A 17,646-nucleotide genomic window follows, 5' to 3' on the forward strand; every position below is an offset into this window, starting at 1 on the left:
GCAAAACAACTCCGATCGGGATCCGTGTCAAGACATTGACATGCTGTCCTCATTTGTTCTCACTTTCTGTTCATCAACAAATATTCATTTCTGATCTTTCATTCATCTATCTGTAACAAACGCTTTATCTTTATTCGTAATATCATTATCATGTTCATCTTTATCTCTCTGTTCACCACCATCCAGTCATCATCCATTTCTCTCACCATGTGTAACTAATTCCCCAAGGTAAGGAGGAAGGATTAAGCGAGTAAGTTAATCCATGTTGAAGAAGTCAGCTCAGTTTAGCTAATGCATGCTCAACGACATCTTCACCTGTGAGAGCAGAAGTGAAGATGTTAATCTACTTCCCGGAAGAAGGTTGATAGAATGCGTTAACTAAAGCAAGAAGTATTTCCAGAGATGGAAATAACCTTGCGTTCGCAACATTCATCCCTGTTCACCATAGATATATGGGAACGCGACCGATCATTGAGAGGTGTAAGCCAAGGGAAGGTGGAACCTTAGTTGCGTCCTCAACAGGATTGACAAACTTGCGATGTCCTTTCCCCCAACCCGTTCTCATTCTGATACCTTTCACAAGACTTGCCATTGCATTCCCTCATACACTTACACAACTTCACATTTATTCATTTATTTGTTTATTTATTTATTTATCGTCGCATTTTACTTTTCAAACACAACACATTATTATTTTGATTTCGGTCACATGTATCACATCAATATCGCATCTAGCATCGCAATCCCCGTGTTCGACTTCAGATCACTCTGAGAAACTTGCGGTGGAATTATACTTGGTTCCAACGCAAGAAAACTTGTGACACACACATACTACATGAATGCATTCTACAGTGTTTGTAGCAGCACATATATTATCTAGAAGCGTGATTAAGACAAAGCAACACATATCATATACGTCATCAGTCTTTGTGGTGGTATTACATCTGTCGGAAAGCAACAAGCATTTGGGAGCGAACACTAGGCATTTGAGTTTTATAGGAAGGTTTTGTTTAATAGGTTATTTTAGGCCTAGTAAGATACATATTTGGTTTTTATGCTTGTCTTGTCTCCATTTCTTTACTTTTTCTATTTTCATCTTTTTGAAGTAAATATTTAAATTTTTAGTTAAAATTCAAAAAATAAAATTATCAAGTTCTTAAAACAACTTTTTTAAAAAAAAAAAAAAAAATCAAAACTTGATTTGGATTTTAAGAATACTCCTATGAAATTAATGACAAAGGAATGAAAACAATAAATAGAAATAGTGTTTTTAAGTTTAAATTTTTAAATAAAAAATTAAGTCCCTATTTGATAATTATTTTTTTAAAAATTAAGTTTATGTACATTATTTCCATCTATAAATTTCTTCCTTGTTATCTACTTTTCACCAATGGTTTGAAAAAATAATCCAAAATGTGAGAATTAAAAAAAGTATCTTTCAAAAAATAGCTTCTATTTTTGAAATTTGGTTAAGAATTTAACCATTGTACTTAAAAAGATGCAAATCACCTTAAGAAATGTTGATAGAATATATTTAATTTTAAAAATAATAAAAAAAAAACAATTAATTACCTGACGAGACATAAATGATTATCCAATGGTTTTTCGTTGAGTTGTAATGAGCGAATTAAAGATGTATGCGAACAATTTTTTGTTTTCAACTTTGAAAAAAAAAAATGAAGATGTTTCGTAATTGTCTTTGGTTTCAGTTTTTAATAACACGGTTATTGGTAATATTTTAATTTATTTTGTTTTCATTAAAAGTATGAAACAAAAATATATTTGTATAAGAGGACAACTTGGCACACTAATGGAAGCACAACTAGAATCAACTTTCTCCTTTTTTTAGTTCTACAATTGTGAAAGTGAGAATCATTGACATTTGAGATGACATTAACCGTTTTTATCTATTGAATTATATTAATTACAATTAAAAAGCTGGAAGAAGACCTACATTTTTTAATATACGCTTTATTTTAGAAAAAGTTTATTAAATCTTATGAACTAAATAAGTTAGAGGTCAGAAGTTCAATCTTCCACCCTGCAATTATATTTAAAACAAAAAACATTAAACATCCACCTGATGCAATAACTGAGCACTTGCCTTACCACTCCATGGTGTGGAGTTCGATCATGCAATTATGCCGTTTATTATATATTTACTATTCTCCCACACCTTATTATTGATTTTTAACAAGTTACCAACCTAAGCATAATATTGACATTTATACTTGCTACGCAAGTATGCATGGTTATTTAATAATATAGAACTCATATGGAAGGGTAACGTTCCGCATAATATATATTACTTGAAAGTTTAGAGTTTGAGAAAAGAGTAGTACATAGTTACATCCATCTTTATCTATCTCTCTTAATTATGTAGTAGAAAAGAATTGAAAAAATTATTTTTTTTATCCGACAAAAGTTTACTATGTTACAGACAAATAATTTAGTGGACTACACAAAGATGAATGTAATACATGATACACCTAAATATTCCTTTTTTTAGAATAAAATGTATTTATCTTCATCCTTATAATACAAAGAGATACTCAAGTAATTGGTCGAAAATGTTATGGTTGAGTGGCTTACACATTGTCATCTTTCATTATATATTGAAAACAATACATTATAAAAATATATCTACGATGCTAGAGGAAACAAATTATAAGGCAAGAAGGTAGCTAGCTATAAGATAAGTGTTCCTCGGTAAAAAACTAAAGTTAATATCACACCATCCTAAGTTACTTGTCTTACTAATGACTTTATTGTTAATTATGTGATAGCAATGATTTAAAATTAGGGCTTTGACTAATGTGCTAAGAACTTTGAATAATATAATATATCCACTTTGGTGTGATGAAAATCAAAATCTACATGAATAATATAGCTTTGCAATAATTGATATGTACTTCTTCCCTGAGCTAGAGATTTTAATTTTTTGTCCAATAAAACTAACGGCCAAAATTTTTAAAAAATTAACTAACCTAACAATTAGATGTAAAATAAAATATTTATGTTTAATATGTTAATTTGAAAAATTATTGAATAGACATATTAAATACAAAATTGAAAATTTAAAGATATGTTAGACATAAAAGTGAAAGTTTAAAGATACTTTTTAGAATATGTCTATATTTTTAGAAATGTCCTATTTAGAGGAAAAGTCTGGAAGAAAAATATGGCGTGAAAAGTCATTTTATATAACCAACTTGGTATAAGGGATCTTCTACTTTGATCTATTGTAGGTTTAAATTTTTACTTTTACTTACAATATACGGTATATATCATCCTCACTAAAAATTTATTTTGTATACTATCTCTATTTATTTATTTATTTATTATAAAAAATATATACTTTATCTTAAATGATGAAGACTACTTACCATTATAAATGTGAAGGTGCCAACATCCACATGTCTCTAAACTAAAGAAAAATAGATCATTTGTGTTCATAATCAAGGTAGATATTTAAAAATGCATGATTTTCTCATTCCTCCCTACTACAAGTTGGAGTGAAGATTATATTTGCTATCTTTTGAATTCATGGTACTATTAACCATTTAAGTTATCTAAATGTATGATTCTCATCATTCTTAGGTCATGAGTTCAACCGATAGAAAAAATTTAAATTTGTGTCCACTCTTAATCGAGAATATATATTAACTTTTTCTTTTTCTTTTTTTTTTTTTTTTTTTTTTTTTTTTTTTTTCATTTTGGCAAATGAGAAAGCTTCTCAAGAATGTAGCCATCTTGGTGCAGGAAACTCACACGCAGACTTTACTCGGTCCTCCAGCCAATTCCTCTGATCTAGACACGTAACTAGAACTGACCTGTGTACGAGTATACTCACACCAATGTGGTGCTGAGTTGAGTACAATCCAAAGACTAAATTAGTACATGAAATATTTATTGCAACTAAGCACAAAGAGATTGTCTACCCCTTGAGGCGATTGGTATGAGATTATTTATAAGGCCTAGCTTCTAACTCTCACTTGGGGATATGTGCGATATCAACGGTGTCAGAATAAGTATGGCCCTCGAGGTTGCAGAGTACTAGAGCGACCTCGACTCAATCATTTCTTCTTTAATAACATTCCACATGCTCGATTAGTCGACTAGGTATACAAGAATTTGATTTTTCATTTTGGGATGCATAGACCCTTATGCAGGTTTTAGTTTCTCTTTGGACTTGGGTCCGCCAGTAGGCTTGAGCCTTACTTTAGGCAACCATAGCACTACAATAATTAAGGAGGAAATTCAAACCATTGACTATGGTCTAGAGTTAGAATTATATATCTCAATCAAATGTTCTTATTTTGGAGAATAGAGATACATAATTTATTAGGAAAGAAAAAGTTAGGTAATTCTGAATTGTACCCATCTTTTTGTCATCCACATTTTTTCAATCACAAATTTATAACATGAAAAACTTTTTTTTCTTTTTTTCTCAATATTTTTACTTTTTTTTTTTTACTATATAATTAAAATAAAATACAAAAAAATGAGTGTAGTTCAAAATAGTTATATATTTTATATTCTATATGCACATGCAAACCCCACGATTCTAGCTATACGATAACTTAATTGGTTATGAAAGTCATGTTTCTTCGTCAACTTCAATCGAAAGAATTTGACCATTTATTAATTTAAACATAAACCAAACAGCAATGCTGATTAGTTGACTTTCTACACCAATCAAATCTTCTTCTATCAAAATGTGATCTCTCTCTCTTTCAAATTCTTCAGTACATAAGGCTCAAACAAATTTAGCTGCTTTCTATTGACAATAAAAATGCTCTCTTTTTTCGCTGCAATGCTAATAATATCCATTGCTTTTGTCATTAGAAGCAAGAAGAGAAGCAAAAATGTACCACCTGGGCAAATGGGTCTGCCTTGGATTGGTGAAACAATGGCTTTTTACAGAGCCCAAAGTAAAAACAGATTGTTTGAAGACTTTGTTGAGCCACGAGTTGCTAAATATGGTAAAATCTTCAAAACAAGCTTAATGGGATCTCCAACAGTGGTTGTAAATGGAGCTGAAGCCAATAGATTTTTCTTGTCAAATGAGTTTAAATTGGTGGTAAGTTCATGGCCATCGGCCTCTGTTCAGCTGATGGGTGAAGAATGTATTATGCAAAAGCAAGGTGAAAGCCACAGATTTGTGCGTAGTCTTATTGCTGCAAGTCTTTCTACTTCGAGTCTTGAAGTTATGATGCCTAAATTGTTCACTACAATTAGGGTTTATTTGGATACTAAATGGGTTGGTCGTGACACAATTGGTCTCTTTCACTCGGCTAAAGTATTGACATTTACCGTAGTGTTCGAGTGTTTGATGGGTATTAAAGTGGAGCCACGTGTCTTGACGACATTCGAGAGAGTTTTGGAAGGTGTTTTTGCACCACCGATCAGGTAGTTTGTTACAAGATTAAGCTGATTGGTTATATTGAAGCTAATATCGTTTGTGAGTTATATTGGATGAGATATCACATGTTATATTACTATTGAACTAAAAGTTTTTATTTGGTAGGTTACGAATTATTATAAATTTAGGTTCCATCTAATAAAGGTTTGGTTTTTGAGTTTTCTGCTTTAAACATATGCTTTGTTTCTCCTCAATTTTCTTGCTATGGTATTTACTTTTATTATGTAAATATTTGAATTCTTAGTCAAATGTTAAAAACAAAAGCTAAGTTTTGAAAACTACAGTGTTATGTAACTATTTGGTTTTTTATTTTTAGTTTTTGAAAATCAAGTTTATAAACATGTCTTCCACCTCTAAATTTTTTGCATTATTATCTATATTTTACCAATATTTTTGAAAACTAAGACAATTTTAGAAACCAAAAGAAGTAGTTTTTAAAAACTTATTTTTGTTTTTTAAATTTGGCTAGAATTCAACTCTATTTAAGGAAGTTCCAAACCATTGTAAAAAAATTGGAGAAAAAAGGCTTAATTTTCAAAAACACAAAAAACCAAATGATTATCAAATGAGACCCATATGTTTTAATTTTTAAAATTTGGATTGATTGGTTAACACATTGGTGGAACATGAATAACATGGGTAAAAAGTATAAAATTGTTATCAAAGACCTGAACCTTAATTTTTTGTTAATATTCTCGACCCAGGTTTCCAGGTACAAGGTTTTCAAGAGCCAAGAAAGCAAGGTTGGAGATAGAGAAAATGCTAAGGGAAGTGGTGAGAGAGAAGAGGAGGAGAATTGAAGGAAAGCTAGAAGAAGAAGAAGAATGTGGGTCATTGCTTTCAAGAATGGTGAGAGCAATGATAAGAGGGGAAATCAGTGAAATGGAAGTCATAGACAATGTTGTTTTGTTTGTTTTTGCAGCTCATGATACAACCTCCTTTGCCATTGCCATGACTTTCAAAATGTTGGCTCACCACACAAACTGCTACTCACTTCTTCTCCAGGGTAATCTTTTCATTCTTCAATCTTCTGAATTATATTCTAATACCACAAACAGTTCAATTCGGTAGATATTCCCTTTTTTATTAAAAACAAATATGTCGCTTTCCGCACCCCTTTTTGGAATAATTACCAGCCACAAATATCTTTTCATGACAAAAATAAATCAATGAGTTGAGTGTCATTTCAATATTCTTTTCATCAGAAGGCAATTTTGATTCAACCAAAAACGACTATTCTGATGGTTGCCAGAACATCATTTCACTGGTTTGAATAGGAATTAAGTTGTTTTTACTTCTAAACAGAACAAACGGACATTGCGAGAAGCAAGGGGTCAAACCAGAATTTGACAATGGAAGATATAAAGAAGATGAAATATACTTGGCAGGTAGCTCGTGAGAGCATTAGACTGTTTCCCCCTATATTTGGTTCTTTCAGGAAAGCCATTTCAGATATTGAATATGAGAGATTTTTCATTCCCGAAGGATGGAAGGTGAAATTTTCAATCAATTCTTTTGCTGCTTCTTTACATCAGTTTATACCCCTGCAGTCAAATTCTTGTCCAGAAATGACCATTGTTTTACCTCGAATCATTTTGGTTGCGTGGCAGGTCTTGTGGACGACATATGGAACACATTACAAAGAAGAGTACTTTGAAGATCCACTGAGTTTCAAGCCAAGCAGATTTGAGGAACCTGTTTCCCAGTATGTCTATGTTCCATTTGGAGGAGGGCCAAGAGCTTGTGCAGGCTACCAGCTGGCTAAATTGAACATCCTCATCTTTATACACTTGGTTGTAACTCGTTATGATTGGAATTTAGTTCACCCAGATGAGCCAATCATAATGGATCCTCTGCCTGTCCCTTCTCAAGGAATGCCAATGAAGATTTCTCTAAAATCAGACGTTTGTCCCAATGATCACCAAATGTAAGCTCATCACTCTCTATGTCAAAAAAAACAAAAGTTATAAAGAAGTTGCATTCATCAGCAAATCAGCATTTCGATTCTGAGTGTGGGTTAACAGAAGGCATCCTCAAGGAAAGCTCACCCTTTGAAGCAACATAATCTAATTATGTACAAAGAAGATGCACTTCCTTGAAACTGAAGAGGATGTAAAAGCTCTAGATATCAGAACATATAATTTACATAATTGTGATTCTTTCCAAAAGCAGACATCAAGATGTCATAATAAGAAACCCTTCTACATTTCATTATTGTTGCCGATCCACTAATACAAGGTTTACCAATGTATTATATTCAACTCAGGTGCTAATACCATTAGCTAATGAATGGTGGACAAAAAGAATGTTTCTTTTCAGTCGTTCATGAATATCTACAGGGCAAAATTTTCAAAAATACTAAAGAGGTTACAGATCTTTAATGCACTGTTTAGTGTCTGGCAATAGGCGATGACTAATGGGTCTTACTCCTTGCTTAAGCCAACAGTTCAAGAGGAATACTTCTAATTTCCTTACCTGCGATCACCAAAAATCACAGAATTGAGTGAGCAATGGATTAGCATTTCCAATGGTCTGTATAGTAAAATGAATGCACACTGATAAAGTAGAGGAACAAAAGTCATATTAGGACATCGATTATTCTTGGTTATCAAAGACCATACATCAAATGCCAAAAGGTGAGTATTACGGCTGTTCAAGTAAACTGGAAACTCAGAAAAATTGAACCCAACACAAACCAAGGATTGGAATGTGTCAGGTGAATGTTTGTATCAATCTGGGTCAACTTTTACTCTTTTACTCGGATCCCTTTCCACACCCCTAAACACTATATTATTTCTCTCCCCCCAATATTCCATAACATATCAGCACACACACCGAGCCACAAGAAGCGCCTCTTCCCAAACAACACACTTTACATTTACTACATACAAAGGCTCTATCGCCAAAACTACTGATGCTAGGTTTCAACACACTTTAGCTTACTACTTAGAAAGGCTCAAGAACTAATAATTTGAAATATATATATATATATATATAGTAAAGGACGAAAACTATAAAGGAACATAAATTGTTAACAAATGTCCCACATCTCTACACCAACCCCATAACCTAACTCATCTCAATCCCAAAACATAGGGGTAGTGTTGAGTGTTGCATGCAGTTTATTTGGGTAGGTGAACTAAACAACCCGAATTTTCATGTTAGTCCACAAAATATCCCTAAACTGACCCAGACCATGCAGTGTAAACTACTAGTACACACGTAGGTATCAAAGGTTGGGACAATATTTCCACAGCCCTTTCGCTTGAGCACCCCATTTTCAATCCCACCTTGGCTTATGACCTTCTTAGAGCAACTTTTGAGTGTCAATGATAACACAGTAACAATTAAAGAAACTTAATTGAGGTACTAAAAAGATTAAGTATGACTTTCAACCAATACAATCCATTTATTGCGTACATAGACTGAATAAAATATAAGGAAAAAATAGAGAAGGAAAACCAAACCTGCCTAACAACAAATGTCTCCCCAGAAACACTCAAGGGTTCAGTTAAAATAGTTAAAAAACCATTACGATTCCCGAAAACCATATCAGTGAATGGTCGATCACCAACCTGAGAAAAGATGGATTTTCACTTTTAAATTATATAAATAACCCAAGAGACCAAAGCATTCAAGCAGTTCAGCTGATCCTTACCATAATAAGTTGTGAAGAAGTAAAACCAAAGTGTTTCTCGATTTCTTCAGCTGTACCGGCAGGTTTCTTCACCCCTAGGTCAAAATACATACCAATGTTTTATATGTACTATGCAGAAAGAAAGCAAAAACCTTCCACACGCATTAAAAGTAATACAATAGCCTATATTTATCGTGGAATTCATTATTAGCATTGACCCTAACATTAGTTCATTATTTAGAAACCAAAAGATTTTTGGCACGATATATCAAATTATCATCCATAAAATGGAAAGAGATGACAAAAACTCGAAGTCCAAATTCTCTACTGCTAAAAGTTGGTGGTTTTGCAATATGGCGTTTACACACTAAGCTTTTTAGTCTACAGCAACAGCTATAAATTTCTTCATGAGCAGGCATATGTTACAGAAGTAGGACTAAGGATGGAAAATTCAAACTCACTATGCCTTATAACTTTAATTCCAATCGACCCCTCGAGCGCTTTAGCTTTTGAACCATCATGATCATACTCACAAAGCCCTATAGCACCAGATTAAGTCAAGGTAAATATTCACATTGAAAGAAATAGAAAACAAACTATTAATGTTGTTAAAGTAAGCACATTGCTAATGAATTTAGTCTATATTACCAGCAGAGTTACTGAACACCGCTACATTGTGGCCAAAGACAGATTTACACTGTTCAAGTGAGGATTTAAGAGGTGCCCAAATTGTCAAACAGTAAGGAGCTGTAATTGTATTGTCCTTATCAAATACAACGCCCTTGAATCCCCTCCTGTGCAGTTCAACCCAATCAATGTACCTCACATCAGGCACAACGACATGTGGAAGCGCCAAATGCCGGTCCTTAGTAATAACAGCTGCAGAAGAAACAATACCTTCTATGTTTAGTCTCTGGCCTATTGCTGATTTCAGGTTCACCCACCACATGTTTGTGAAAAGTCCCTTGGATTTTTTAACGCCCCTGTTCTGATCCTCTTGACCCAGATCTTTCTGATTGTTAGTTGATGGGTTTTTATCAGGGACGTTGTTGGAGTTGAAAGACAAGTAGAACTGCTGAAAAAGCCTCTGGTTTCGACTCGGATCGGGCTCGGCGTTGTTGGGGTTGTGGTTTTTGCCGCAACTGGTTGCTGGAGTTGGTGTAAAAGAGTGTACGCATAAATCATTGAACTGAGAACAATTTCTGATAAGGGAAATGGAAGCAAAAGATGTATTCTTTCTTGGGAGATGCGTTTGGTGGAACGGAATCGAACGAGAAGAAGAGCAACTGGGCAGAGAAACTGCACAAATGGAGTGCGTTATCATGTTAATTCTTCTCCCTTCTGATATAAAATTACAATGTGGAATATAAAATTTCTTTGTGGGCCTAAGATGTAAATTTGGGCCTGGGCTGATCATCACTTAAAAGCCCAAATGAAGATTGTTTTGGATCTCCTTGAGTTCGGTCAATTGGGAGGAGCCCATTAAGTAATGGCCGAACACAGAGGGAAATTTGTACAGATAGTCTACAAATATTTGGAAAAATAGAATTTAACCGACTTTTTCGAATTATTTTCTCTCGTTCAAGCTTACTTTCTCAATTATGCTCTCTTTTTTTTTTCTCATTTTTTAACTCTCTTTTTTCCCACTTTCTCTATCTTCCCCTCTGTAATTAGTTCAGTTGGCATATGGAAAAGAAAAATTGTAGAAACAATTCCACTCGTTGCAACGGTTGCCATGTCGTTATCAGAGATGAAATACTAGGAAGAGGTCTAGAGGAAGAAGATGGAAGAGAGAATTTTAAAGAGTTGTAAAAACTTATTTCGAAAAACCAGGTCAAATAATATTTTGACCCAATTTCTTAAGTCAGTCTATCAAATTACTCGAACAACAATCCATCAATGGCGTACTACAAAAAGTTCCATCAAAATTAGGTTTCATTTTTGTTTTTTTTTTTTTATTATCATGCAATAATCTATAGCTTATAAATATATTTGTGTTATGGATGTCCAGCTCACTTGTTGCACAAGCAAAATTTTATTTTAAACTTGTGTTTTGTGAGTCCAATTGGAGTTAATTTTTCATATTGGTTCATTTTGAAAGCCCTAAATTTTCTTTTATGTGATATGGGGATGGCCTAAGAGAAGAAGAGTGAAAAAACTAGAAAATCAAAGAGAAAGACAGTTGTTCGGATGTTGTTGATTTCCAAAGTTTGAACCATTGAATCGTGCTAAAATTTAGTTATCTTGTTCAGGACGCATCTTGTTTTGAACGATTCAATCATTGTTTGGAGCTTTGGTTTGCTTGTAATCGCTGTCGAATAGAATCTGTAAAACTAGATGATTTTCATCCTATCTCAAGTGTTCATCTTTTTATGTATGAAAGTATTGGTAGATAGTGAACCTTTGTAGGACTGATTTTGGTTTTTTCCCCCTCAATTTTAGGAGTTGACAAGGGTTGAGGAGTCCCATAGTTTTTACTCTTACATCGAAGGGGTTTTCCACCTATAATTCGTTAAAAAAACAATTTATCAACTACATAGGTAAGGAATACCATTCAATTTTAACAATATTTTTCATGATATGAATTTTATCACAGATTACATAGTACATGATTTAATTAATAATAAAATTGAAAGTTAAATCAATTCAGTTGAACAACTGTTAAATTGTTGCTTTCAGAAAACTTCCCAATCTAAAAATATATAAAAAGATGCCAAAAGAAGTCGATTATTTCTTAATAGTGAATTAAAGAAACTCAGATTACTTCACTTATAAAACAATCATTTGGTCCGGTCCAGCGAGGAAGGCAATGGCTTCTTCAAAATTTTCAAGTTGCCAGATTTGGGAGCGATCTCTTGTTATCTTTCCGATTTTGTTAGTTTGAATATTTTCTTTTCTGATTTAATTGGAAACTGACTTCAACAGTGGTATTTTTGAATTAAACATTTTTGGAATATAGCCAATATGAGTATCAATTAGCAATAACTTGATAGGACCCAAAATTTTGGAAGACTAAAAACAAATAACACCCGTACACCACAAATAAATCACCAAGTTATCACCAAACAATCAACTAATAATGGACAGCGATAAACCATAAAATTTTAAAAGACTAAAAATAAATAACACACACGATTTATACTTGAAAACCACTTTGATGTGAAGGGTAAAAATCACGAGACTTGTAATGAGTCCACCTTGTCAACTTTTTTTATTATGAAAATATGAGAGAAAAAGAACCCAAATCGATCATACAAAGATTCACTACCCACTGATACTTTCACATATAGGAGATCAACACTTGACCGATAAAAGGACTGAAAAACACCTAGTTTTAGAGATACTGTTCAACAATGATTACAAACAAACTAGCTACAAACGATGATCCAACCATTCAAAACAAGACCCAATGTCAATGTGTCCTTCTGTTTCTCTCCATTTTTTTGTATTTTTTCACTCTCTTTCTCCTTAGATCATACCCATATCACATAAAGGAAAACCTAGGGCTTTCAAGATGAGCTAACCCAAAAATTAGCCGCAATTGGGCTAAACATGTACCCAACATTTTGGGCTTACATAACACAAGTTTAAAAGAAAATAATTTTTTGCTCGTGCAACAAGTGGGCTGGATACCCACAATAATCTCCTCAACACAGGGAAGACACAATCATAACCATGATCACTTGAACCTCATCCTGAAGAGTTTACTACAATACTCAACCTTTCTTTTAGGAACTAACTTAGTCAACATATTTGCACTTTTCTTGTCGGTGAATTTTTTTCAAATTCATTCTCTTCTCTTCAATTACATCTTGTAATCAAAGATATATGATGTCAATGTGTTTGATATGAGCATGACACATTGAATTCTTGCTCCAATCCATAGCACTGACTACCATAAAATATTACATATTCATTTTGAGTTAAACCTAACTCTTGAAGGAACTTTTTAAGCCATAAAATTCTATTGCTTGTCTCCACTGCTGCAATATACTTTGCCTCAATTTTGACCAATGCTACGCATTTTTGTAGCTTAGATTGCCATGAGATAGGTCCCCCTGAAAATGTAAACACGTAACCTGAGGTAGACATTCTGTTATCAAGATCACCTATCATGTCGTATCAGTATAGCCTTCAAGTATAGGTTTGCCACCTCCATAACACAAACTCAATTTCGAGGTGCCCTGCAAGTACCTGAAGATCCATTTCACTCCTTTCCATTGAGTCGTACCTGGATTGGATAAGAAATGACTCATTAAACTGACTGCATATATCAAGTCTAATACACACCATAGCATATTGAAGGAAATCTAAATAGAGATCTCCATGAGCAATGGAAGTGGATCGTTCTAAATTCCAAAAAGAATGAACACAACAATTACAGTATAATCGGAAACGAACAGATTATGCATCAATAGAAATTACAGCATGCTACAAGAGGATACAAGGGATACCACCTTTGAAGAACAATCCCTCGATTAATCTCCAATGCATCCAAAGCAGCACTCGAACACAACGAACAGAACAAGACCTCCTCGAACGTCCGAATGCACCTCGAACCCAATCGAGTCCAACTCCATTCACGAACAAATAGGAACATTACCACAAGTATTACCTTGGTATTCTCGGTGTGAGAATCCAGGAGTTATGGGCTCTGTATGATCTTGGATTGAGGAAGACATGAGGTATACAATCGAGTAAGTGGGAGATAAGAACACTGTCTATCTTATAAACGATGTACTTGATCGTTTAGAAGATGAAGCCTATCGTATAGGCTTTGCTACTCGATCGTGTAGCAATAATCAAAAGAGTAACTATCGTATAGTCAACTCTTAGCTCGATCTTTAGACTCTCAACAACTATCGCTTAGTAAAAACTCTTTTTACTTGATAGCCTATTCCCTGAGATTCTTTCGAGTGAATCAACTTCTAATTTTGGAAAATAATTTTCCTTTTATCTCACAGTTACCATAAAACTTTCAATAACGTCCCACTCAAATCGGTCATTACAGAAAAAGAATTAATTATCATATAATTAATATATTATAAATAAATATGATAACCAACTTATCATATTATATTTATAACCTATAATTTTAATATTTCATCATATGAAACATATAAACCATAGTTCTTTTTCTATTTTATGGTACTTAATATAAATCATATTTATATTAATTTCTCCAATTAATGTATATAATATATCACACTAATTATATCACATATAATTGAATTTTCTCTTGTTAATTTGAACACTTTAAACTAACCCAAAATCTTGTTCTTAACTTAAACCCACCAAGGGAACCTCATGGACCTGTAGCTTGACGCTCCAACGATACGTGAGTAACTGACTAAGCTTTTTAGTCACGAGATTCACTATCCATTAACTGTCAGGTACTCCACTAAAGACCGACAACTGCACTCTTCTGACTACAGATATATTTCTATGTTCATATGGCCAATCAATAGTGCGATAACCCTTCACAAATCACTCATAAGTACAACTGGGCCAATTTACCATTTTGCCCCTGTAGTTATATCTAACTCCTTAAGTACCACTGATTCCTTTAATAAACAATGTCATAGTCCTACTATGACTGAGTTCTCTCTTGCAAAGAGAAGGTGTGGCCACTATGTTCAAGACCCGGAATTAGCCTTTAAGTGAGCAATTTATCTACTTACCCATGCTTCGGAGAATAAGTAAATTCCATCTTGTGTAGCTAAGTTCCCAGCTCTTCAATTAGACGAATCTAAAAAAAGGTAGGCTTGTTGAGTTGGCAATCTGGCCACTCTCACTCATACTAATTAAAAGGACTGCCCTCATAGGTAGGAATTCCCAACACACTTAGGATTAAGGTCATGTCACCTATGGTCATTTTAGTGAAATGTAAGTCTAAATTATCGACGACGTTATATAAAGAGACTAATCATTTCGTGGTCTGGTCTTATACAAACTCTTTGTATAGGACACCGCCGCTCGCATGTCTCCACATGAATGATCAAGATCAGACCATTTGTAGCACTTTACAACACTTGTAAATATCTACAAAGTGGGTCATATCCGTAGTGCCACCAGGATAATGTATCCCTCCTTTATCCTTATATTACAGACCATTTAGGTTATTACTTAAGTCATGATCCACTTGTATGTCTCACATACATGCATAAGTTACATAAAATAACCACGGATCTTAGTTTATTGGATATGAGTAAATGCAAATAAAATAACATTTATTTTATTAATGACAATGTGTGTACAAAATGTTTACAAACTACGAGACCACCGGGAGAATTAAAACACCAATCCCAACAATTTCCCACTTGTCCTAATGCCTCGGGAGGCTAATGTACAGTACATAAAAATAGTACAATATACAATAAACTAGGGCATACTCTATACTCAATATCATCTCCTACTTGCCCTAGACAAGGTGCCGCATGTCTCGTAGACCCAGACTCTCCAGATGACCTTTGAACACCTTAGCCGTGAGAGTCTTTGTAAACGAATCAGCAACATTGTGCTCCGATGCAGTCTTTGTGATTATCATTTCACTGCAATGCACAATCTCCATGATCAAATGATACTTCCATTCAATATGCTTGCCTCTTCGGTGACTCCGACGTTCCTTAGAATTTGCCACAGCACTACTATTATCACAATATAGAGTGATCGGTAAAGACATATTTGGAACAACTTCTAAATCTGTAAGGAACTTCCTAAGCCAAACAGCCTCTTTAGCAGCTTCACAAGCGGTTACGTATTCGACTTCCATAGTGGAGTCCGTGATGCATCCTTGCTTGATGCTTCGCCAACTACAACCCCTTCATTTAAAGTGAACACTGACCCTGGTGTCGATTTTCGATAATCTATATCAGTCTGAAAGTCAAAGTCTGTGAATCTTGTAAGGATCAAATCCTTATCTCCATACACGAGCATATAGTTTCTCATTCTCCAAAAATACTTGAGAATCGTTTTAACCGTTGTCCATTGATCTAATCTTGGATTGGACTGATATCAACTGACAATCTTTACTATATAGAAAATGTCAGGTCTAGTACATAACATTGCATACATGAGGCTTCCAACAATCGAAGCCTGGGGAATCTATTTTATTTCCTCAACCTCTCGAGGTGTCTTAGTGTTAGGATTGGTGTCCTAATTCTCCCAGGGTCTCGTAGTTTATAAACTATACACATTATTATGAATAAAATAAGAGTTATTTTATTTGGCATTTACTCATATCCAATAAACAAAGCTCCATGGTTATTGTATGTAAATTTAAGCATGTATATAAGATATACAAGTGGATCATGCCTTAAGTGATAACTTAAAAGGGTCTGTAGTATAAGGATTAAAGAGGGATACCTGATCCTAGTGACACTACAGATACGGCCTACTTTCTAGAGGTTTACAAGTATTGTGAACTACTACAGATGGTAGATCCTGATCATTCATGTGGAGACATGCAAGCAGGGGTGTCCTATACAAAGAGTTTGTATAAGATCGGACTACGAGATGACTAGTATCTTTATATAATGCCGTTGATACTTGAGACTTACATCTCTCCTAAACAACCATAGGTGACACGACCTCAATCCTGAGTGTTTTGGAAACACCTGCCTTTGACAGCGGTCCTTTGATTAGTATGGGTGAGAATAGCCAGATTGCCAACTCAACATGCCTACCTCTTTGGGTATTTGTTTGATTTAGGAGCTGGGAACTCAGTTACACAAGATGAAATTCACTCCTTCCCCAAAGCAGGGGTAAGTAGATAGATTGATCTTTTAAGAGTTGATTCCAAGTCTTGAACATAGTGGCCACAACTTCTCTTTGGAAGAGAGAACTCAGTCATAGTAGGACTATGACTTATGTTCATTAGAGAGATCAATGGTACTTAAGGAGCTAGATGTAACTACAGGGGCATAACGGTCATTGGCCTAGTTGTACTTACGAGCAATCCGTGAAGGGTTATCGCACTGTTGATTTATTGTTATGGACACAAAATATATCTGTAGTAAGGAGAGTGCAGCTGTCAGTCTTTAATGGAGTGCTTGGCATTTAACGGATGGTGGATCTCATGACTAAAGAGTTTAGTCAGTTATTCACGTACCGTTGAAGCTTCACGCTACAGGTTCATAAGGTCCCCTTAGTAGCTCATTGGATTCAAGTTAAAAATCAGGTCTTGGTGTTGATTTGAAATGTTCAAATTGACAAAAGAAAATTCGATTATATGATCGGTGTGATGTATGGATACATCAAGTGGAAGATTAATGTAAATGAGATTTACATTAAATACCATAAAATAGAAAAAGAGCTATAGTTTATATGTTACATGAGATGAAATATTAAAACTATAAGTTATAAATATAATATGGTATGTTGGTTATCATATATATTTATAGTAATATTAATTATTGGATAGTTATCTCTTTTTCTCTAATAACCAATTGAGTAGAAGGTTATTGGTGGTTTTATGGTAACCGTGAGATAAAAAGAAAAAGGTTTTCCTAAATTTTGTAGAGTTGCCATTCTCAGAAAAACTCATGGATCGTTGTTAAGTGAATTGGATTCACTAAACGATAGC

At 34.1% G+C, this 17,646-nt stretch overlaps 2 protein-coding genes across 4 annotated transcripts; one reads left to right on the forward strand and one right to left on the reverse strand.

Annotated features, from left to right (window-relative positions):
* Positions 1-4,752: 4,752 nt before the first annotated feature.
* On the forward strand, positions 4,753-7,640 carry CYP718 (cytochrome P450, family 718). Of its 2 annotated transcripts, XM_039033055.2 has the most exons (4): positions 4,758-5,412; positions 6,130-6,431; positions 6,731-6,918; positions 7,036-7,640. In XM_039033055.2, exons 1-4 carry the CDS (start codon positions 4,796-4,798, stop codon positions 7,354-7,356), a joined length of 1,428 nt encoding a protein of 475 aa, XP_038888983.1. In that variant the 5' UTR covers positions 4,758-4,795; the 3' UTR covers positions 7,357-7,640. The 2 variants fall into 2 exon arrangements, with proteins under 2 accessions (XP_090170365.1, XP_038888983.1); XM_090314239.1 differs by having other exon boundaries at positions 4,753-5,412; positions 6,731-7,417.
* Positions 7,609-10,412, reverse strand: LOC120078748 (haloacid dehalogenase (HAD) superfamily protein). 2 transcript variants are annotated; one of them, XM_039033058.2, is made up of 5 exons: positions 9,711-10,412; positions 9,524-9,601; positions 9,084-9,157; positions 8,897-9,000; positions 7,609-7,900 (listed from the first exon to the last, which is right to left on the reverse strand). In XM_039033058.2, exons 1-5 carry the CDS (start codon positions 10,384-10,386, stop codon positions 7,897-7,899), a joined length of 936 nt encoding a protein of 311 aa, XP_038888986.1. In that variant the 5' UTR covers positions 10,387-10,412; the 3' UTR covers positions 7,609-7,896. The 2 variants fall into 2 exon arrangements, with proteins under 2 accessions (XP_038888986.1, XP_038888985.1); XM_039033057.2 differs by having other exon boundaries at positions 8,893-9,000; positions 9,711-10,411.
* Positions 10,413-17,646: the final 7,234 nt, after the last annotated feature.

This window comes from Benincasa hispida, chromosome 5 (assembly GCF_027475165.1).
Source record: "Benincasa hispida cultivar pf3 chromosome 5, pf3_genome.v1.1, whole genome shotgun sequence".
In the NCBI taxonomy this organism is placed as follows: domain Eukaryota; kingdom Viridiplantae; phylum Streptophyta; class Magnoliopsida; order Cucurbitales; family Cucurbitaceae; genus Benincasa; species Benincasa hispida.

Excerpts from the sequence above, each read along its gene's own strand:
- CYP718 (XM_090314239.1), top strand. The coding sequence starts at position 4,796 with ATGCTCTCTTTTTTCGCTGCAATGCTAATAATATCCATTGCTTTTGTC. Across the intron at positions 5,413-6,129 it reads GTTTTTGCACCACCGATCAG|GTTTCCAGGTACAAGGTTTT; the intron begins GTAGTTTGTTAC and ends TTCTCGACCCAG. Across the intron at positions 6,432-6,730 it reads CTACTCACTTCTTCTCCAGG|AACAAACGGACATTGCGAGA; the intron begins GTAATCTTTTCA and ends ACTTCTAAACAG.
- LOC120078748 (XM_039033057.2), bottom strand. The coding sequence starts at position 10,386 with ATGATAACGCACTCCATTTGTGCAGTTTCTCTGCCCAGTTGCTCTTCT. Across the intron at positions 9,158-9,523 it reads AATTAAAGTTATAAGGCATA|GGGTGAAGAAACCTGCCGGT; the intron begins GTGAGTTTGAAT and ends ATTTTGACCTAG. Across the intron at positions 9,001-9,083 it reads CTTCTTCACAACTTATTATG|GTTGGTGATCGACCATTCAC; the intron begins GTAAGGATCAGC and ends ATCTTTTCTCAG.